Raw genomic sequence first — 24,162 nt, 5'->3', positions numbered from 1 at the left:
GTGCTCTGCTGGAAGGTTATTATAATCTTGGCATTCATCTGTTGCATTTATTTCAGAGAATCCACATAAGCAAAATCTGTTGGCAGGAACATTGTTGGTTTAGTATTCAGTAACTTCTAATACATAAGGAACATGATGCTAAAATTAAGACCCTCTGTATGCTGTATTTTCCAGTTATTCCATTCTAATAGCAACAGACAATGATAACATAAATCATAGCAACAATTAGCAGTGTATTCTTTGCTCGAATAGACTAGAAGACACCCAAATCTACACAAAAAAGGGGAAATTCAGAAAGACAGCATGAAACAATATAAGAAGATCCTTTACTTTGGCACCTTCTTGGACTCATGCATCAAAAATCACTGCTAGCCTGAGAGAAACTGTGATAATACCAATTGCTCTTTCCCCTGCCCTCCTTTTCACTTACCTTCTGAGGGCTGAGGGGTCTCACCAGGGGTGGAGGGGGTCTTCAGCTCTTCCTGGGACTCTATGGATGCCGGGCTGACACACTTGGGTACAGGTGAGGATGGGGCTGAAGGAGATCTCAGGTTCAAGGACAGCTCACTCCTGCCTCGGCTTAAGCTCCGACTCTTCAGCTCCTTCTCATACTCCTCCGCTGCCAACCTCTCCAAGTATTTGTATCTGAAAGTTGAATTCCAGAGGGTTTCCGTAAAGAAAAAGAAATCTGTGGCTGATGCTTGTTTATGGATGAAACACCTGCAGAGAATGAGCCGGCTTCCTGACACACAAGGGGTATGGCACTAAACCGCTTGCCTGGTCAATCTGCCAGAAACCCCACACTAAAGCAAAGACTATTGCCCTGAAAAATGCTAAAATGCTCATGACAAAACAAAAGCAAAAACCAGCAAAGTTAAAGAGTCCTTAGATATATTATTGTGTCTGCATAGCCCTTCTCCTCTTGGAAGCATTTGTCTGTCCTCCTTTTCACCCTCCTCCTTCTCCCAGCCCTCCCTCTCCCAAAACTAAAATGGGAGAGAAAAAAAAAAAAAGACAGAAAGAAAAAAAAAATCCCAAGCCAGAGCCCCTTAATACTGATGCAAATAGCCAAAGTCTGAGACTCGCTGCAAGGAGAGGAAAATGGTTCAGTGAAGCAGACAAAAACAGATCTCCCTGAAAATAATACCAATAATAAACATTTGGATTGACTATCTAGAGCCTCTGAACCTGCTTCTATTTGCTCTGAGAGCAATGCACTGGAATTCACTTTGTTCTCTCCAGAGTCTACAATGGAAAGTTTTCTTTTTTTTATTCTAAAAAATTTCTCTGCCGGACTCAGACATCCAATAGCTTGGACCTGACGTCACATGTAGTTTATTCATCAAAGTCACTTTAAAAGAACAAAGATACATCTGTTTTGCATTTTAGGCAGGCAGAACTCACTAACTGTTTATTAAGACCAGCTACCAATCATATTCTTCATAGTGTGCTTTATACATTTCGACCAAAATAACTTTGAATTATGTGCCTCTTCCAGATGTCTGCTAATTTTATCCACAATTATTTGCTAAGGAATAAATTCATGAACACAGCTGGATCGGGCTTTAGACTGTTTGTCTTACCCACAAGTGAACTGTTAAACAGGTTAATGAAGACTACTGCTTACATCCCCAAAACACTGTGGTCATCCTCCTATAACCCACTGTTGTAAACACTTCGCAACAGGGAACACCTCTCCTCCCCTCTTCTGCCTCACTAACAGCCCAAATTATTGTACAAGGGTGCATTAAATGCAGGCAGGGTAAAGAAGTCAGCCATATGAGGTAACAAACATGCTTAGGACATATGGTAGCCACACACGCATGCACATTTGCAAACATCCATATAGAGCATAAAAACGTGTCTTTGAAGAGCAGTCCCTGTGTTTTCAGAGGCAATTTGCTTTGTTGCAAACAGCAATAACGAAGAACAAACTCATTTTCTTTTATTCCTTCAGAGGTATGCACAGGCTTTGAACAAACCCTGCAAGAAAAAGAACCCCTACAGACTCTGGATGAAAATATAACAAGCCACATACTTGTATGGTTATAAAATAGAAACTGTTTACAGTTCCATCATGAAGCCAATTCTCAAGAATGATTTTTGCCTTTTCAATAGAGGAGAAAGACTTTTGCTGGCATTAGCACAATGTTTTGTTACAGCTCATGAAGCCAGTCTTTCTTTTAACTTTGGTCACTTACGTATTGAGCCTTCCGCCTCCTCACAAGTAGAGCAGATGGGACTTCAGGCTCATAAAGAGCCTTTCAAATTGACCACTTAGCTCCAACAGGTACAGCCCAGCTGGCTGCTGCTGCCGAGGAGGGTTCTGCAGTTTGCCAAGAGACTACAACAAAGATCTGGATGGATCCCTCTATAAAAGGGGGACCTACAATGTTTTATTGTTCTCAGCTCTTTTTTTTTTCAGCTGCTTTAACATTTTGGCTCCTGTAGCTGTGCGCTGCATGGCCAGCCAGTAAAGCAGAGTACTATCACCAAGATGTGCCTTCTCAAAATATATGTTTATTTTACTGAAAGAAAAGAGGGAAACAAAACAGCAAATCTCATGGTGCCACATCAGCGTAACTACTTATGAAATGGGAAGCCTAATAAGTAGATATAGCAATTTAACCGATATTAAATTCACACTTCATAAATGACATTTATTTAGAGTTTTTTTGTTGTTTCTGCCCAATGTCTTAACAGTGAATGAATGCCAGCATCAAATACACAAGGTCTCATAAAGACCAAAATCTGAAGGTGTTGAAAGGAGGATCTACCATCCCTCTGTTGCAATTAGTTTCTTCACTAAAGGACTGACACATTGCCTTGGTATATATCAGCTTTAAATCAAGGAAAACTGCAGCCATCATCATGCCTATGCTGATTCTATTTACAAAAAGCCAAAAAATTGTGGGCTATCCATTTTGTATGGCTCATGAACATTCCATTCCACTTATCATCTTCAGGTAGACAAAAATATCATTGTGAATTCTCTAGGTGTCTGAGCAGTGCCCTGAGTGTGACTTAAAATGTTTGTGTACCAACAAAGCTACTGGGTTGAGAGCATTTGAGCTGTATATCATACTAGAGAGGGCTTGGGAGCTCATCTTTGTGGGGTTGTTTTTGAACTACCACTGGAAAACACAAACCCAAGCAAAGTAAAAAAGGCCTCAAATCATCAAACAGCAAAACCACGTGAAAAGAATGGCATCGAATTACACTCAGCCCCCTTGAAACTGCAGGAATATTTCTCCTTTATACTGAGGCCAACCCAGAGTCACTGGAAAAGTGGGTGCTCAAGGGTGACACAATAGTACACAGAATGCTCCAAAGATTTTACAGAATTTAGACAAACCAGTGCTTTTAACAGAGCCTTTCCTATATGCTCAATATTATCACCTCCTACTTTTCCAAACTGTTATGGAGGAAATGTACAATTCAGATTTTAACTAGAATTTTATCACCTTGGATATAGCATTTTCTTATAACTCTTGCATTCTGTTAAAACAAGTCAACCTTCAGCTTACTGTAGGAAATGAAACTTCATTTGTGCAAAGCTGTTTGTTCAAACAAAAAAACACTTAGAGAAGATCAATGTAATGGGCTACTGATGTGAGACATCACTTGCAGAAGAGTTCTCCAATATTTATGTGCTGTCAAAGCAAACATATGTCTTTCCTCTTTACGAGGAAGAACAGATAGTTTAACATTTCAATTCAAAAGAGCCCTAAGGATAATGACACATTCCTAATAACCAGTGAAATCGTCTCCGATTGCATAGCAGTGATGTCCCTCAGGTGAACGCTTCCCCAGAAATACTCCAATTCACTTGCCATGTTGCCTTACAACTTGAAAGTGCTGGAGAGTTCATTTCTCATTTGTTTCAAATCTTGCTGACTATCACGCTCACTGCAAAAGGCTTTACTCAGCTAAGATCAGAGTATGAAGCTTATGTGCTCAGACGCATTTCATTTCAGAAAATGCTTTAAACTATTCGTAATAGTTTTGGCTGGAAGGACAAAAGAAAGCCTATCCACATTTTCTTACTCTTAGAGTTGTCAAAATCACTTTGTAATATTAGTTACTTCAGCCACAATAGATCAGACTTCAGTCTGCAGAAACAAACTGCCTCCTGTGTGAGGATTTTGTGAAAAAAACAAACAAACAAAAAACCAAACCAGACAACCAAAACCAAAATGCAGCAACACAACGATTTTTGAGATGACTGCTCTCATACTTTGATAGTGTACTTCCAATTCTTGACAAACCAAAGGTATCTGCAGAAAGTAACCTCTGGAGGACCATAAAAGCAGAACTGAAGCAATCTGGATGATTTTTGATCTGCTGTTGGTTCAGTAACGCGCATACTTTCCAGGTAAAAACAAGAGGTCCCTCCAGTGTGTAATCACTAGTGGAGGTAAAGATGAAGCTACTGAAGGGCAAAGGTCTTTAATCAAGTAGTCCTTGAAAAATGTGCTTTCATAAGCACATAGCTCCCAGCCTAGTCCAGAGTTTCTGAACTACTTAATTGAATTTAAAAAGGAAAAAAAAAAACCAAAAAAACCCAAACCCCCCAAAAAAATCCTAAAACCAAACCAATCAAACAAAAAAAAACAAAACCAAAAACAAACCCCCAAACCTCAGTCCCTTTAAATACATTATTTAAATAAAACTAAAACAATGCTGCAATGATAAACACTGCTAAGCCTTAAAATTTACTTGCTGATGTTGAGAGAGATTGGCAAAGAAAACTTTGCCGTGAAAGATAAAAATACACTTGGAGTGGGTCAGAACCATTTCCATCGGCCTGTGACTGCAGTTTTGCAATGCGTGTGACCCCAATTTCCTTTATTCTCAGTTGCCTCTTCTGACCCTCCACAAATCTTGGGACCCACTGGATGAGAAGGACAGGGTTATTCAGTTTGTAACTATACTAAATTTGGGTAAATTTCTGTAGGCAAACAGAGTAAGCTTATTTCCCACCCAATTAGATAAAAGATAGATCATCAATCATTCTTATGCATTCCAGTCCCACTGCTCTTCATTTATTGCTGTGCTTACAGCTGGACTTCATTGTCCGCTTTAATGAAACAACCGCTTTCTTACGGAAGTCTTTTGGAATAAAAGTATTCTGTGCATGCAGAGTTAAAAACGTAAATACACAACAGCTCCACAGTAAAGAATATAGGGAAGTGCAAACAACCAAAGGGAAGGATGGATGCATTATATACAAACCTCTCTTCTCTTGCTTGTCTTAGTTCTTCTCTTTTGTCTAAATAATCACGGCTAAAAAGAGAATTGCAGTGAATTGCAGGGGAAACGAGAAGAATGAGGTAAGTAACAAAAGTACAAATACCATTGGAGAAACCAAGATAGGTACAAACAAGCTGATCAGAGACAAAAATGATTAGTTTGTTTTTGTAAAAAAGCCTGAGAAGTATGTGTGTACTTGCCCATGCATACACCACATGTATGTAGTTCGGAAGGTCATTACAAATAATTACAAAAACAAAACCACCAAAAAACCAACAAAACCAAACAAATTAAAACAAACAAACAAAAACCCCAAAAAACAAACACCAAACCAAAACAAACCAAAAAAGAAAACAAAAAAGACAAAACAAAAAAACCAACCCAAAAGTTAAGAACTTGAAGCATATTTTGAAACCCTGTATCTGAAATTGGATAAAATGAACTGGAGTCGTCCATAAGGAGTGGGTGTATTAGTGGCTATTACACTATTCCTCATTTGCTCCATCTAGAATGCCCCAAAAGAGTGACTGTGGCACCTGGCAGGCTAGATCAAGGCAGGGGCCATGGCACATCGGCCTTCTTTCTGATATAACCTTCCCCAGGGTGTTTTAGTTGCCATGGTCAGAAAGGGGACAGTGGACTGGCATTACCGGGTAGGACAATTCTTTGTTCTCATGAGGCGTATGCGGGATCATCAGACAGGTAATGACCTTTCACTTTATGTTTCACCCTGAGTTTCAGATACAAACCTCCCTCTGTCTCAGCTGCCTCTCCCACAGCTCCTCAAGTAACTTGTATATTTAGTTTTTGCCAGGTAAACTTTACGGGATGCCTGGGCACTGTGGTCTCAGGCAGGCTTGTCACATCCAGAAATGTGGATGAAATTTAAGTGGGAGCACAGCAGAACCCAGTGAATATCTCAATATCACATGAAGATAGGTCTCTGGTGCACAAAATTGATGAGACTTTCACCTTATCTGTTAGATTCTTCTACAGTGTAAGCTGTGAGTTCGAGAATGATTTTCAGAACTACTCCATTTATGAATAAAACACCACTATTTTCTCTTTACGTTGTGTCATCGAATGAATTACTTAACATCTACTATACCAATAGCTATCAAACATCTGCTATCAAGTGCTTTTCAAAAGTCATATTTTCAGAGTATTCTTTAGAATTACAATAGCTATGGAATAACTCCAAGGGAAAAACAATAAAATCTAGGAATTTTTCAGCAGGCAGATCTTAACATTACTCTTTCCCCGTCTGACAACTTTCACCTTTCCCTACAGCTGAAGAATAATTCTTGTATTTTAGGACACATTGTTCTATATATGCAACAGGTAAAATAGTTCTACTGAGAAAAATGTTCATTATGTAAAGCATTCCTTCTGCTACCAATAGCTTATGAAGCTTTTAACACCTATCCTAAAACCAAGCTCTTTCACAACTGGTGATGCTCTCCTTTAAATTGTCCTCAATGTGTCAATAATGGTGCCAGAACTAGTGCAATGTTCTTGAGGCAGAGTTGGAAAGAATGAGATAACAAATGAGTCATGATGGCAAATCCAGTACTGCTCACGAGTTTAAAGGCTGTGAATTGCAAGTGCTATTTTTAATCAAAAATACATCTTCAGAGGCTGGGTTTCTGGCCAGACTGATGATACGATAATGTAATCCCAAGAACTCTTAAGAAACTGTCCATGACTGTTTGCTGTGGCTTTGTCGTCCTCCTGCCAGACTGTTTAATCAACTGTGGGATGCTGTCTGTCTGCAAAGATTGGTGGCTTTGCAGACCCTCTACTGAAACACAAGTTATAGCTTTTGGGTGACCAGGGAACTCAAATCTAGAAGATTAAAACACTGGGCATTGAAAAATCACCATCTTAAATATGCAACACGATCATGACATTTAATTAACCAGCTTCTGACAGTGGAGTAATGGGATAGAGATGTGTATTTTTTTAAATTGCTTTTCTGACTTTAAGGAAGCTCTTTTAGTGACAGAACAACTACTGCAGACAACCTCTCGTGAAATGTGCAGATCTGTTATTCAAACAGGTCAAGCTGCCAAATGTCCTGGTGGCTTATTTGGTCTGGGAGTTTCCTTTCTGAAAGATCATGTTGGCTCTCCATGGCAGCCTGCTGCTGCCTGATGATACCACTTAGAGGGAGAGTTTTTGGAAGAAGCTTGGAGACTGAGACTTGATTGTTTCTGTTTCAGGAGAACTTGGGCAGCTGTTGGCTGCCAAAGATCCTATTATGGTGCTCTTCCACCTTCCCTCCGCCTCTCATTTTCTTCTAAACTAGCTATCTTCTGGAGCCAGGAGAATATCTCCTTCACCCAACCACTACTAAGTTATTCTTCTTTCCAAATTCACTATGATACAGACCATTTCCACTTCTTACTAAAGAGATGATTACAGTGAAAACAATCCTGCATACTAATAAACTGGCTCACATGAATCCCAGTGCCATCTTTTCTATAAATACCAACTCTAGGGCTACAAAACATTTATTTTACCATTCTTAAGATTACTTCACTGTGTCTTCTTCTAACTACTAAAAATATGTTTACTTTTCACTCCTGCTTACAAGGAAACAAATTGGTTTCTTAGCATACATTCTTCAGGCGGTAGGCAAACCACTTCAGGTACAGGCACCTTCTCTATCCTAAGGCCGCTGCAGTCTTTGCTAATGCCTCTCCTGGGGTTTCCAGTCATGGGTTTAACAGGAGGAGAGGACTTTCCTCTTATTATTCACAGGCAGCACACCCTGAGATCCCACATAACACCACATGGTTTCAGATGCGAAAACGGAGAGTCCTATACTCAGCTGGGGCCTTTGTCTGGCCACAGTTTGAACAAGAATTTTGATAATTATTTTCTGTCAGTTGCTGTTTCCAGGAGGAAGAGACACATGCTCAGAAAAGCAGGAAAAAGTGCAGCTTAAAAACACTACCATACATCCCAAGACCTCAAAATGCTTTTACTTTGCAGATCATAAAAGCAAAAACATGTCTCAGTGCTGTCTGTTCCTCCCTTCTTGACACCTTCGTCCCACTGTTTCATCTTCAAATCCTATGCCTTACTGAGATTATACTTTAAGGAGTATATTAGCTAATAAAATCTGGCCTCTGGAGATATTCAGCCAGTATAATTGGTAAATACATAGCTGTCTTCAAAAAACCTGCTGGTTTATTAAATGCCAAAATTCATCATGATATCTTTAACAGATCAGTTGTTAAGATACTTGGATTTAGAAAGGTATCTAAAGAGACACACAAACTATTCACGAATTCAATTATTTTGCAATTGAATGTCTCAATGATTTATTGACCCATCACACATTAAAGCAACAGACTGAGAGCAAATTTGGCTCTTACTTGAACTTGTTTCTTTCTTCACGTTCTATCCTTTGCAACCTTTCTTCTCTCTCCTGACGTCGTCTTTCTCTTTCTGCTGCCAAGGACTCCTGGTGCTGCCGAAAAGATGATGTAAGGAGACCACCCAAAGCTGGCCTGCAGAGAAGAAAGATCAGATTTCTCAGTGTCACTTTTATTGATTATACCGGCAAAAAAATGAGCAGCAATCATTCCCTAAATAACATAATCCAAACCAACAGAATGACATGGCAATATTTATGTATGGATGCTTCAAAGTATTGGCTAAGTATCTTCTTGCTGAATTCACTTTAGATATTGTGACGAGCTTAAGAATGACAGATATGGTAGGCTTCTTAAATTGCCAAATTTCTGAAGCACAAATAACGTACGTGTAAGAATTCTTCAGTCTATTTCAACTGCAATATTGTGTAAAAATTTTTGTTCTACTGTATAATCCTGTCAACTGAAAAGCTGAATCCTGCAATGGACTTTTGAAATGTTGAAGAAAAAAAAAAAAAGCTGGAATATTTTTTCAGCATTTTCCAAACACGTTATACAATGATGTCAAAAACAGATGTATCAGTAAACACCTGAGAATCCTCTATACAGAAAAACAAAAGCAAAAGAAGATCTAAGAACTGCTCTTCTGAACTTGAACGCTCTCTTAAATAGGGGCATATTTTTCCTTTATATATTAAGAAATTCTGTTATCATTATTTTCTCACTGCATGTGCTCCAAGAGCAAAATGAATCACAAATTGAAACATATCAATAAAATACACAGGGACAGCACACATAATTAAAATAATCATCAAGTGGCACCAAAATTGCTATTAAAAAAATCAGAGGAAATGAAGGAGAATAGATTCACCATTTTCCTTTCCTTGCTCAGGGCAGGGTTTAGTCTTCTCAAATCATTCTTGAAAATTGTTTGTCTGACCTGCCTTAAAAATCCTTAATGATGGACATACCACACCCATCTATTTCAGCGCTTAACTACATCTGCCAGCAAGAAAGGCTTTTTCCATTTAGACCCACTAAGTCTTTGTCTGTCCATAGTAAACAAAGAGAACAGTTTACTACCACCTGCTTTACGGCTCAGCAAGAATTAGTCCCAAATGGGACTTTTTCTGCAGTCCTCTAGGACCATAACTATGAACTGGATGCTCCACAACAGCTTACTATGAAGGAGGCTCAATGTCACCACGAGCAACGTACATCAGACTTTTAGCTGTTGTTCATGAGGCTGTTAAGATGCATGAGGTAAGAAGGTAAATGCCCGGCCAAAAAAGTGGAACTTTTTCACCAGAAATGGCAGCCTCTATAGTAAAGACTTCTCATACACATAAACAATTTTTTCTTTTGGGATGAAATAGCTTTGAATAGCAAATACACTTCAAAAAGCTACATCTATATACACTTATAGTTCAGTCTTGACACAGATTTTTTTTATTTTTTCATTGCAAGTACCACGTTGGCTAGGAGAGTGGTTCCTCTCACACTTTCCCCCAAAATGGTAGTACTGGTACCACCAGCCTCTCATATAGCAACAGAGTGACCTCGGAGTAAACACATCTTTCTTTCTTTCTGTGTCTTAGACAGGAAAAATCTGTGTTGTACAGGGCAGCTTTATGCAGATGTATGTATCCACACTGATTGAATTAGACTGATAAAATCAAAAAGACATAACTCATGGAGAGCGGTTTCTGTGCATTGTTGTAACATGAGTTTTGCAATGAAAGGATTAATGAAAGAAGTAGATACTGCCTTTTCTGAAAAGAAACTAAACCTTGTCTAAAGGAAGGTTCCTAAACCAGGAATGCAAACCTGAGTAAATTTCCATTATTAAGAACTCAGACCCTTTTGCTTATCTGTTTACATGTTTATGGTTGCACAATCTAGGCATTTAGTGTAATGGCATCAGTTCACCAGAGAAAATACAATAGGTGCAGGAGAAGAACAAAACATTAATGCAAACCTATCTTCCCTGACTGTCTGTTCAAACAGGAACCCACAAAACACAGCCGTTTCAGCCCCACTGGCAGCAGGGCACTATGAATATAATTTCAATAATTTCAATAAATTGAATTTCAATATGTCATATCCCACCCGCATAAACATTACACAAGATGGTATAAAACTTGATATTCTGTAAGCCTCCCTGCTGGCATTCCTCCAGAGCTACAGTATCAATGCTGGATCACACTCAAAACCATAAAAATCTCTAATATGCCTCAGCACTAAGAAAAGGAAAAAAAAATCCTTAAACCCTGACAATCAAGTATGTGCGGTGAATTTTCCCTTGAACATATTTTAAATTTATTTTAATCTTTGACCTTTTAGTGCATGTTGCAAGAGAAAACTCTCAGCAGAAACACTGGCACCACTGTACTAAGATTCAAACATGAAAATCCATGGCAATAAGGTTGGATGTATCATTAGAAATTGCCCTTGGAAGGGAAAAAGTGGAGAATGCCTCCACATGAAGACATTTGGAAATAAATTGGAAGAGATGGCACAAAAAAGGTCCCTCTGAAGTCTGTGCTCGTAACCCGTTCTGTGTACTTAGCTTGCTATCCCATGCTGTCCCATCCCATCCAGCTGCCCTGAAGTCTGCCAACTCCATTTGGAGTCAAAGGAAGTTATGACTTAATAAAATCTGAAGGAAATTTAGGTGGAAGGATGGGTGATGCTCAGAGACAAAAAGAGTGATTGCAGGTCTGCACACCATCTAGTAGGTCAGAACCTTCAGCTCTGACTAAGCTCTTTAGGGCTCCGCAGTAAATACACATTCTTATCCAAGGGATTACAGGGGAATCACATGGAGAAGTGCATCTTAGTCCTACAGACAGGATTCTAACCTGACCTGGTAGTAAAACATCTCCACATGCCAAAACACCTTATTTGGAGGTTTGTCTCAGCACAGTTTGGCTAGTATTGCTCACTTGGCTAAAATTTGCAGATGTGTGAACAGCAGCCTCTCAATCTAAATAAAAGTCAGACAGTCATGTCATCAGGAAAAAAGCTAAGGCCTAAGAAACTTTGGACATCCACGTGACATATTAGCTTGCCACCTCTTGGAAACTAATGAAATCAATAATAACTAGCCTAACCTTGGTATTTCCCAGTGGTTATTTTATGAGTCTATACTTCAGCTGAGTTACAAGCTAGAGTATAGCACGTACACAACACCCAGGTCAATTCATTTGTCTCAAACACAGTCAGTTCTGGACTGCCATTTTGCATACAACAGTTTATTGCATGAAATGGTCAAAACTAACAGTCAAAGCCACGAGAAGGTTCTGTTGAAACAGGTTTTAATTAAAGAGAGAGAAACATGGCCAGCTGACTCCTTGTGTGGCACTGACTTCTTTAAAAAAACCAGTCAGGTTTCTGGTTTTCAGTCACTTTTAGAAAACAACAGGCAACACAGCAGCACTGATATTGCTGAGTTCATCCTCACTTAGTGGTCACATCCTGTGCTGTCCAGAGCACTTGACTAGACACATCTTTGCTCTGTGAGGACCAGACCTCACACCACAAGCTGAGAGCATTTGCCTTATGGAACCTTATAGACTCACAGCTTCACTGTTGCTATCCAACACTGGCATTCAGGTGCATCAATCGGTCTTCTTTTTAATATGAACTGCAGCTGTAAATGAGCAGATTTTACTATCTAGTACCCTCTACCCTTAATTTTCTACATGCGCATAAACTAAAACTGGAGGAAACAGATATTACTTTCACGGTGTACAAACCTGTAAAACAGCCAGAAGGAAAGGCAAGTGGTAAGAGGTACTCCTCAAATATTCTAAACAATTTGAAATGGATTTGTCTATGTTTGTGTTGTTTTTGTCTGTTTGTTTGTTTTGTCTCTGTATTCCCCTGGCAATAAGGTTTAAAATAAATGTTCCCTTTTGCTAAACTCATACTTGAATTGCACATGGCAGCAGGACTGGCCAAACCAGTTGGCAGGAAGGCTTGGGCTTGTAGGTTATTTTGGTGCTTTGATGCTGTTTAACGGGTGACAGTACCTTTGGGCCTCAGGAATATTTAAGTCTTACCGCCATAGGCTGCATTTTAAAAATGGGTAAGCAAGGAAAAGGCTAAAAAAATAAAATCTGGCATTGAATCAAAGGTGGTAAGAGATTTTATCAGAAAAGAGTATGGAGATACTCAGTAAAAGCATAAGAGAGTGATCACTCACAAAACGGGGTTATAATTATTATATGCCAGCATTTTAAATTACCAGCTGGTTATATCAGCCATTGTTCAATTCTACAAATACAATCCAGAAAGATGCTTGCTCTGACTACTATTTTCAGTCTTGTAGAGAACACAAGGCTATTAAGAATGGACTGTTAATACAAAAATATTACAAAAAGCTTTCTTCTGCCTGCTGTTAAAATGAGCAAAAGCTAAACAAGCTATGTTATGACACTCTAATTCCAGAAAGAAAACACACAGCAAGAATATGTCTGAGTCTGGGGATTTGTGAATATAGCTCCACACCATGACATTAGGACCTGGGGACAAAGAATCACAGAATCACAGAATGTTAGGGATTGGAAGGGACCTCAAAAGATCATCTAGTCCAATCCCCCTGCCAGAGCAGGAACACCCAGGTGAGGTTACACAGGAAGGCGTCCAGGCGGGTTTCGAATATCTCCAGATAGGAAAGAGCAAAAAATATTTGAAAAAATAAAGAAGGAAAAATAAGGCAACAAAAATATACACAGAGCAGAGGATACAAAGCCAAAATATTGATTGTAGGCCAAAACTCTTCTGAATAAAAATTCATCTAACCTGACCGACTGCATTTAACACAGCAGTGAATTAGCAATCATTATTAAAAACAGAAGCTCAGGAGGACACAATATACCTCACACTCTTTTGCGAGTACTTGCAGTTTTCTGACAGTACTCTATCACAGACTATACATTGTGAAACGAAATATGTGACCTGGATTACTCTAATCTTGTTGAAAAATGAAGAAAATATTTCTTAGTCTAAGGGACATTGTTACAGCAAAATTGCAATTATCAACTTCAAGTGTTCTTCATTCATTTTAACTCTGAGATACACTTCTTTTGTAGCTGCTTTTTCCTCTGTTAGTTGAATTTTTAAAATTTTCTAAATGAAAATGGATATCTATAGCACAAGTATAAAATACAAATGTATATTTTTAGGAGCTAAAAAAAATTAACATATGATTTATGAGAGGAAATCTCTTTAGGTCATAAGGTTAATACTCAGGATTTTCTTTAATATAACAAGGGTCAGAATCATTAATAACCTTAATAAGGAAGCACTAATTACCCATTTTTCCAAAGTCCTCCTGCTCCAGCAGTCATGGGAATGCTACAGAGAAGGAACAACAGTTAGCAGCTCCGACTCAGGCCTTAAGTAACTCTAAATGTCTCTTGGCTTTAACAAAATAAATCCACTTTCGAGCTTAGAAAGAGACAAAAGAGGAGGCAAAGCTGCCAAGAGCCATATTGCTTTTCACAGTTAAAGAAACTCTCTGTGTGTTATGTCTCCCTACATGACACGGCAAATTCAAAAGCGTGTTGATATAAGATTTTGCAAACAGACTAAACATTACTTGAGGAATCTTTACAAAACTTCTCTCAAAAATAAACACAAAACTGAGAGATAAAACTACTGACTATTGCTTCCTTTGAGAAAGAAATTTGAGAATGACCAAGAGAAGAAATAATTAACGTTAGACTTCTAACTGGCCTGAGGGACTGCATAAAATAAAGCTACAGCAGGGCAGAGCTGTGCAGAGCCAGGGCAATGCACCAAGATTTCCTACACACACGCTCCTCTCGCAGCCAAAGGTTTACGGGTTTTGCATAATGTTTCTGTCTTTCTCCAACCTCCAGCATCTCAGCCTCATCCGAGTCACAAAGTGCCTGGAAGCGACTTGCAGAATCCCCTTTCCCCATAGATCCAGGTTAAGGTTCGTGTCTCTGAGCATCAGGGCTGCACGCTGTGCGTTCAGGCGGCAACTCATTGCGGTCTGAAACTGGAACCCAGCTCGCGCTTTCTGTTTAAACGTATGCTCTATGAAGAAGCCTACAAAGCTGCAATCAACCATATTGCTTACACAGTAGTTCGACAAGCAGCTAAGCCAGTGTGGGCCACCACTGGTTCCCAAATTGTAAATCATCAAGTAATTCCTAAGGTCACTTTTCCTAGTAAAATCTCAGCAATAAAATTGAGGCTTTTGCCCTGGGCTGTTATTATTAAGCTATCCCTTCCTCATCATGTTATTCAGTGCTTGGCATTTACCACAAGAAAAAATAGCCACGGTCTCTGGTCTGAGAGCACAGAAGTATGCGTTAAGAAACACGGGAGATGTTAGAGGCAGAAAGAATAGAAAGCCAAGAAAAGAGGAGCTGTTCTTGGGAGAGCAGCAGCTTTGTAGGATGTCTAGTAGGTTTTTGCTTTCATAGGTTTCTTGATTTTCCCTTAGTGCTTAACAGCTGGACTAAGGTAACTCCAGAAAGCAGATTAGTGACAGATGCCTAACAAAAAAAAAAAAAAAAGAGAACCTGCCAAGAAACTTCATCCGGCAGCACCCCCCTGGTGTTGACAATTACAAGGACCTTTCATTTTAGTAAAAAGTCTAACTGAAAAGCTGTTTAGCATTCTCAAGCATTGTTTTTTCTTTTGTTTTGCTTCTAATGGACAGAAATTTGAAAACACTGGATTGCCAGAAAATCACTGTTTCAAGCACCTGGAGAGGGAATAAAACTCAAAAGAAGACTTTTGCTGCACTTTATGTTCACACTTCAGGTATATAAGGTGCCTTTAAAATCAGTGGAGAAAAAACCACCTATAATCTAGTCATGATAATCTCAGTGTCCGTATGCACCTGTTGTAGGAATAAATGCTTGAAGGCATATTTCCTTTAAAAGATGTGTAAGAACACGGAGCTGAACACTCAACGTCCAAGGCCCTGGATCGTAGGAGCCCAAGGTAATGTGCCACTGTAGATCATAAAGGAAGCAAGAAGGAAAACAGATTAAGGGATGTAAAACATAATTCTTCTTTCTTAAGTCTGTTTTCTAATGGTCTGGAAAAGTTGGAGAGTGCATCAAACAGGAGTAACTTGCAAACACCACAGCAGACCCTTACCAATCTTGGAGAACTGCAAGAAGTTCAGAGAGACCAGCCAGAGGTGGAGACTAAATTCAAAGTGACTGGCCAAGAGGATCCAGAAGTGGAGGTTTGTAAGCTAAAGTTTCTGGCATTTGATTTAACAGATAAAGGCAAGAGAAGGGGGCCATGAACTCCTGCTCCCTTGGTACAGTGCCCTGAGAAGGCTTTTTGAGCTAGGCCAACTGCACTACTGTTTGACTATCAAGCCCAGTGGGAACCGTCTCCTGGCAAATGCATCAGAGAAAACCTACCTTGGCAAACACACCAGCAGGATATTTTTCTGGCAATGGAATGAATTAAAGCTGGTGCTGAATTCAGAAGCTCTTGCCTTAGAAGTTAGACTCCTTCAGGGTCTCCTGTAACTATGGCCATGATCAATACCACGTAGACTTCATCACCAAAACCACACTATTAGGAGGTGTGAAGCTTTGCAAGTAATAAGTTTGCTGCCCAGCTACAGAATCCAGGCTGTAGCTTTCACTTTGAGTGATCATCTTCAATTCAGAGTCTGAGAAGGCAGACCTTGGCTAGACAGAAATATCCTAGGTGTGAGCACAAGGCACGGAAATATAGAAGAGTATTACAACACCTTCTTTCCCCAGACAAGGCGGTAACTCAGAGGTACAGAATAATGCTTTTCCGCCTGGTGTGCTCCAAGCCATGTCTTGCTCTTTGTTACCAAAATGTATGAGGTTAAAAAAGTCAAGATCGATACTATTTTCTTTTTCCTTTAGGAACTGGGGAGAGAGTTAATTGGTGATTTAAGTTGTGAAGAGTGGGAGTGGTATATTTATGGAGTAAAGCAGTCTTGAAAACAGGAGGATGGGGTTATACTTCTTAAGCATTAGAAGGAACTTTCACAACCAGAGGGATAAGAGAGAATCAATATACCCTTTCATCTCTCCCAATGAAGGGCCGAACAGAAAGTGCCCTGCAATTTGCCCTCCTTCAGCAGGATTCCCATGGCTGCAATATGCACTTCAGAAACATGGATCTCCACAGGGGGCCCAGAGAAATGAGGGTAAACAACAGTATTGCAAGAAGTTGGCAAAAGGCTGCAGCTGAATTTAGAAACTGAGAAACAGTCAAGTAAGCCTTTTCTTCTGCTGTCCAATCAGAAATATATACATTATGTGGATTTCAAAGAACAAAATCTAGTTACTGTTGCACTGAATTATACTGCTCTTTTGAATTCCCTACTGATCTTAGCCAAAGAGGGCTTTAAAAGTATGAATGTCAAAATGTCAACCACGCTGCTTCTTTCCACCTAAGTTGTGGCTCTTGTTTACACAAGCAAAATGCAGCCAAGGGTTTGAAAGGCCTGTCAGGGTAACTGAATGGAGCATGAATCATTTTGCTGGGCACTGCTCTAAATGCTACTTCTTCCTTCCTCCCCATTCTCCAAGGTCAGATAAACAGTACCAGGAACTGCATCTGAAGCTCTTCCCTGCATGATAAAAGACAGGATTCTTTCTGTGGAGGCTTTGGATAACTGTAATTGTAAACTGAAAGCATAAAACTCACCTTGGAGCTAGCCATAGATGCACATCTGCTTCTTATCAAGTGTCTTCCTCTCCCTCCCTCATCTTCTAACTTTTTTTGTGTGTGTTTGAATCTGCGTAAATTTTTACCATCAGGAGGTAGGAAATAACGTTTACATAATGTAAGGCAAACACCATTGACAGAAGACTGTGAAAACTTCCACAATACTTTCCACTCACTAATTAGTGCTGAGCGCTGCTTCATGGACTACACAGCCTACTCTCCAGTGTGCAAAATTCTATTCATCAGTCTCTGCGTGGGCATTTCTGCAACCCATGTCTTTCAGGGAAATTAAATAAAGTCAGGCTTCTGCCCTTCTTCAAAGCAGCCACGCCATTTAGAGTCTGCTGAATTATACATGTGCAATGGTAACACACTCAAAGATAACAAGATTTCATGCAAAATGGCATTTGAACCTGTAAATTTCACTGTTTTCCAAGAAATAACTGCATCTGTTCTACAGACAACAAGCAGCTGTGGCATACACATATTTTTTTACACTTCTCAGAGAATAATATACAAAAAGCATCCGGCTGTAAAAGCCCTCAAATGTAAGAATACAGAAATCCTGGTGGGTTCAACTACCATGAAGAGCAGCTGCAAATTTACACAGGAAGAAAGAGTGATGAATGCAACCTGAAGACAAGACAGAGACGCAACTTCAAGCATTGTGTTCAGACACTTAGAAACATGTAAGGGAGATCTGATAGTTGAAGGCAGAATGCTTTCCAGTTTCACATAGAAAAGTAGACCAAGGCACAATGGCTGGAAGTTGCTGCTAGACACACTGGCCTCAAAATATGAAATATTTTCCTAGTCGTGACGATAAATACTGGAATGTTATCCAGCAGAAGTCATACGCAACTATTTGAAAGCACGTGAAGGTACAGGGGGCTTCCATTTAGCTTCTGAGAGTGCCATTAGAGGTCACAACAGATGATTACAGAGCTCCCATATGGCCTGACTCTCCATGAATCTGTGAAATTTACAGCTTCATCCTGTGGGGCCAAGGCATTTTGGCTCCAAACCAGCAAGGCACTTATGTGCGTGCTGCAATGAAAACTTGCTTCCTTTGCTGGAGCAGGGCCTGAGGGATCAGCTTCTTGCAGGACAGGCCCAAAGATCTTAACCCATCTCAGCGATAGACCGCTTTGGGGCTTCTTTGCAGCAGGAGCAATCAGAAGCTTGCAACAGCAGGCACTTAGAATGCTGAAACTTCAAAAGCAGTGGGATACCTTTTATTCTTGCTTATCTTCCATCTCTTTTGCTGAGGTAAAAGGGGGTAAAAATGCCAATTTAAAGGTATTTTTTTTAAATTATAGTTTCACTCAGCCATAATTTAATTCAGATCAGGAAAGACAAATCAAGGCAAATTATGCTAGGAAGATGAGCAAATGAAAACCCATGCCTTTCTCCAAAGATAAACTTGATGTAATTACTCACTTGAAAAAAAGGATTAAATCAATACCTCATGGTTAGAAATGCATGCATGCTGGAAGAACCTAAGTTGAACCATTCTGAATGGCAGACTGGAAAGGATGTAAGGCATTGGGTAGGTTCAAATGTGTATACATACACACGAAAACGTATATAAATCTATTTCTATACACAGTGAAATACACAAAAAATATTAAATGGGATATAGACATAGAATCCTGAAAAAGCCTTCACTTCAGAAAAAGGGTGGGAAATGGAATTTTTACAAATTAAAGGCCAGTCTGCCAACAAAAAATCCAAAGTCCATCTGGCCTAATTGGAAATTATTTAATTAAATTATTATATTAAATTATTTAATTAAAATAATTAAAAACTTCTACCTTGCCTCCTTAAACTCAACATGACAACCTTTGAAGCTATCATTTACTTTCAGGTTGTAACAGTTAGGTTATTTCTGTTGGTCCAAATCTCTTGCCAAGAAGAATTTCTTCCACGTAGCCATAAAATTTTCCTATCTTTTTTCTTCCCCTAGTACCTTATATAATTCAAAAGAGTATTTCAATTATTCAAAATAACACTTTTTTTTTTTTCTGGTGTGGGTTCCCTCCCTCTCTCTTTTTTTTTTTTTTTTTTCCCCAAGTGAGCTGATAACTGATAGGTTATTATGAGTTTGTTTTACCTACAGCAAGAAACATTTCGCTCTTGATGAAATACGAGATATACCATGTATTTTCAAGGAAGGACAAAACTGTGGTCTAGGAAATTCTGAGCTAAGCACATTTCCAAGATTTTATAGTTGATTTAAGATAATAAAAGTTGAAATATATCTGTTTCAATTTATTTGATATTCAAAAATGGAAAGAAATAAAGAAAAAAAATGTGCTTTAATTCACCTTTTAATACTTTGACCAATATACATGTGAAGCAACTCTGTTTAATCCATTTAAGTGAATGAAGCAGCAGTAGGATGAAAATACATCCAGTCTTTAACACCAAGTCAGAGAAACGGTTAAGAATGAGTGGGAAATGAACATGTCTAGATTTCTGTCCATTTTGTTTCCAATGTAGAAAAGATCTGACTACAAGATATTTTCAGTACGCATTCACAACATCTTACACTTACCTCCTTTAACCTGTCTATAAAGGAACTGTTGTCAAAACACTGATTAGTTTACAAACCTGTCACATTTGGTCTCTTGAGGTGGTGAGAGAGTCGTCCCATAACGAGTAGTGGGTGTCGTAGGGGCACTCACACCAGAGTAAGGTCGTGGAGAAGAGTACGAGCTGCTGCCATAGCTATTGTATCTGAAGAAATGGGAAGGAAAGTAGGAGAAAGGGAGAGACAGAAAGAATGCATCAGCAAGCAGGCGTGCAACAGTAAATCCTCTTGTTTAGGGGCGGTGGTGGTCCCATACTCCAGAATTTCTCAAACATCCTTCTGAAAATATTGCTCTAATCCCAACTTCAAAATATGCAATCTATCATCTCATTTTAATATCAACCATGTCATGGATATATTTGACTCAAATAGTGAGCTGTTGGTATGGAAAATAATGAGAATTTAGAATGGGCCCTCCAAGTGACTACTCAGAGCAGGAATACTTAAATTACAGTTACTCAAATTTACTAGCTGTTTTGGGAGGCAATATCCAGCCATTAGAAGAGGGACCAAACCAGTCCATGCCAGCAATATTAATATCTAGCGAAATTAAGGAAAACAGCAGCATTCCTGAGACATGACCTGAACATGGACATCCATGATTTGCGAATGTTTGCATTACAAATGAAAAGCATCCACATTCTTCTCAATTAAAGAGGCAGTATTTTGTTTCCCCTCCCCCAACATAAGTCATAACTTATGTGACATTTCTTATAACGTCTGTAAAAAATCATCACCATGGTTAAAAAGACATGTCTCCGGAAGCATGGCTTTAGGAATTTCGATCAGCCATTCCCTCCATTAAAAAAAAAAAAAAACAAACAACAAAACCTGCTTGACTTCAATGTGAGCTTGCTGATCAAAGAAAAATTGTTTCCAGGACTCCTGGAACAGCCATCTCCCCAGAGTCTCTCGTATCTATGTTTTCATCCTGGCTCCCATGCTGAATAGAAAAGGCATATGCGTTGCTTTGCTGTGCCTTTTAACCATAGCACTTAAACAGCATGTCAGAGATTCCCGATTTGGAAAAAAATTTAACATTTCTGTTCACAGATGATACAATTTTCCCACGCGGAAAGCATATGATGCTCTGTAGGTGAAGTATTCCACAAGGACAACTCATCCAAATGATAAAATTCACTTCAGGAAAAAGGGCAACATCATTTTCCTTATTATGAATCATAAAATATAATATATCCTCCTTCACCATATCTTTGCTGCTTTCTCTCCCACACACATCAGCACTCAGTAATTTCACTCAGCAATTTTATTTGAAAAGGCTGGTTGGTTTCCTTCAGCTCCATTTAGCATACTCATCTAGTCATGCAAAATTTCATTCAGAGTTTCAAGCTTCATTCCTTTGGGTAAAACAGCATTACTGCCTGCCAAGGCTCATGTTAAAATCAGAATAAATTTCAGTTAGGAGCTTTTATAATAGAAGGGATCATGGTTTAGAGAACATGCCCACTTCTTCCCCCTTTGGCAACAAGTCCAGGTTTATGTTTTAGAGAACACACCACCATCACCATCTATTTTTGAGACACCCTACTGACTGCCCAGGAACAGGGGAATCATTGCGGGAAAAAACGCTAACATGCACTTTTCTGAGCTACAAAAGGGATTTTGCTGAATAGGAGATAAATGCCTTCCTGGCATTCATGCCCCATAAGAAAACTAACTAGAAACTGGAGAGAGTGGCCCGGTGGAGGGCTGTACAGCTGGGCATTGCGGGGCTTCCCTGGTAGTACAGACCTGGCACGGGCCTTCTCTCCGGAAGGCTCAGCTCAGAAAAGGTCCTGCCTGTGCCCATACTGAGTGAGCAATGAGAAAACATTGTCCTGAGAACAGCTCAGAGCTCATTCGGGGTGTTCCTAACACTATCAGAAAGCTCTGTTTCTATTTCAATCAACTGAAAAGAGACCTTCTTATCAACCATTACATTTGCTTTTCTTCTTCTCTGCCCCGTGAAAAAGTTGACACAGCGCAGAATCCTTTCTTGGAGCGAGGAATTTCAATTAGTCCAAATATAACTCTCATTAAAACGGAGAGAATACACCTTCTGTGAAATCAGACCTACAAGCATTAATTAAAACAAATTCAGAGGGACTGGCCTGGACATGGCATCCCTGTATATCTAATTTAGAGGGAGACAAAGATGCTGGAAGAGTAGCAAGGCAAAACCAGCACAGCAGGTAAGTCTGCATCCTGTACACAATCTGTTTTCCCTTCTTGTCTCATATATCAATGTAGATGCAATGGCCTTGACCCAGAAGCCTTCACTCTGAAGAAACTCTAGACATTCACCTCTTTTATGAACACATTACTGCCAAAATTGCATAAGCTTTGCTCTCATTTTCCCCCAAATAAACCCAGCACAATCCTTCCCCACACCACATCCTTGATCCTATGTGATAACTAGAAGCACAAGGATGGTCAGAGGGAAAAAAACCTGCAGAAATACTAAATGTTGCAGAAACAGGAGGTATTTAGGAATCTACTCTCTAAAAAGTATAACAGCAGCAGCAATGAGAGAGCAATAAATGAGTGTGAGAGGCCTAAGGGAAAATTGCACATATGCAGGAAAAAGTAAATTTAGAGGAATCCCAGTGTTTGAGTTAAAGGTAAGGAAAGACACGTGAACTAAGTCCCTTGTCAACAGCTACTTGGATTTACAGGCTTTTCAGCAAAATGAAAAAGCAACAAAAACCACCCACCTATTAGAAGAGAAAGATCAAAAATTTAAAGGAACAAAGAAATAAAAATATTTGTTCACATGCAGAAATTCAGAAGGACTGCTGGGGAGAGGGAGAAATAAATATGCTCACAATATATGTGTACATTTTCATCACCTAATTCTAACAACACTGACCATTGGGAAAGACAGCTAAAAACCATCAGCTTCTTTTCAAGGTGATTCTCTTGCATTGCTTTTAGTGCTAGCTATTGTCAATCTGTTTTACCTGAAAACAGTTCGAGACAAAACAATTTTTTTTGTTTTTAAATGGGTGGGATGTGGAAATTAAAAATTAAAATTAAAAACTAAGAGAAAAGCATAAGGAGCAACTGAACTGACCAGATGTTGTGGAGGGAAAACTATTTATTTTGACTGCTATATTCTCTTTAAAGGGTTTAATCTACTAGTCTTATTATAAGCACGAGTTGAAATTGCATATGACAGGGATATGCACTGTAATCTTACAGCAAATTCAGGATTTGGCAGTTCAGTCTTTGAAGCCAGGATTTTGCCCCTGAATTCCAAGTGCTGATCTGACCTCTCTTGGTTTTATAGCAGAAGATCTCCATTAATTTTCATGAAATCACGTCTGTAAATTACATTGTTGTAAATGAGAACAAAGTGGTGCTGCCTTCTGCGATCTCCCAAATCACAGGTTATCTATCCACTGCTGTGTAGAGGAAGCCAGGATACTTATTAACTATAGACCTTGAAGAGGAATAAGATGAAATGAAAGCAACAAAGGCAAGGGGAAAATATAAATAAAATCAAAATACAGGCTTACAGGACTAAAACTAATGCAGTATGTTCTGGAAATAATACAATACAGAGACTGCATTATTACCACTATAGAACTCTTGAAAGGTGTTATTAATTTATCTAAACATTAATGTCAGCTGTGTAAAAATCTACCTGTTTTCCCTCATCACCTCTGCTTCCTTTTCTTTCACAGATGCTGGAGACTCTTCAAAGTCATACGAGAAGAGGTGAAATGGAGTATGTGGTACATAAGGTAATTTCTCCACCGTTGGAGATGCCTTTGGAGTGATGGATGCTGATGAATTTTGGGAAGAGCTTAGCAATGCTGCTGCAGGTGAAGATGGTGATGAAAGGACAGAATTTTGATGAGAAACAGATGAGTCAGGCACAGAAGAGGAGCTGCTAGAAGAGCTCTTTGCTCTAGAGGAGGAGAGAGGCCTCTCAGCTGGAGAAATGGCACTGGAGACAGCTGAAGAATCAGAGCACCGTGAAAGGTTTTCATTCACAGCCTCCCATGTACCTGGGACCCCACTGCAGGAGGAAAACATCATAAGGAAGGGAAGGGGAAGGAGAGGAAAAAAGGGAAAAGAGAGATCAAGAGATCATACTGATTGGAGGAAAAAGAATAAAGTCTAGGAGAGTCAGACAAACAAAATCTTCCAAAATGTAGACAATCATTGTCTTTAAAAAAAAAAAAAGTAAGGAAACCCACATCTTTGTACACC

At 39.3% G+C, this 24,162-nt stretch overlaps 1 protein-coding gene across 9 annotated transcripts in view; it reads right to left on the bottom strand.

Annotated features, from left to right (window-relative positions):
* The window catches only part of FHOD3 (formin homology 2 domain containing 3), a 399,651-nt gene that overhangs the window by 75,911 nt on the left and 299,578 nt on the right, over positions 1–24,162 (bottom strand). For 7 of the 9 annotated variants that reach the window (XR_010605872.1, XR_010605873.1, XR_010605874.1 and 4 more), the window contains 5 exons: positions 23,591–23,968; positions 19,965–20,090; positions 8,637–8,771; positions 5,236–5,286; positions 431–645 (listed from right to left, as the gene is read on the bottom strand). Coding sequence is in view for 6 of the 9 variants with exons in the window: in XM_065630338.1 (XP_065486410.1) it covers positions 431–645; positions 5,236–5,286; positions 8,637–8,771; positions 19,965–20,090; positions 23,591–23,968 (905 nt within the window). In the remaining 3 variants the exon portion in view is untranslated. The remainder of the gene's footprint in view (positions 1–430; positions 646–5,235; positions 5,287–8,636; positions 8,772–19,964; positions 20,091–23,590; positions 23,969–24,162) is intronic. The other 2 variants (XM_065630340.1, XM_065630342.1) reach the window with 1 other exon arrangement.

This window comes from Caloenas nicobarica, chromosome 2 (genome assembly GCF_036013445.1).
Source record: "Caloenas nicobarica isolate bCalNic1 chromosome 2, bCalNic1.hap1, whole genome shotgun sequence".
Classification (NCBI taxonomy): domain Eukaryota; kingdom Metazoa; phylum Chordata; class Aves; order Columbiformes; family Columbidae; genus Caloenas; species Caloenas nicobarica.
The sequence above is the reverse complement of the archived record's forward strand: the minus strand, read 5'-3'. Positions and strand labels throughout refer to the sequence as shown.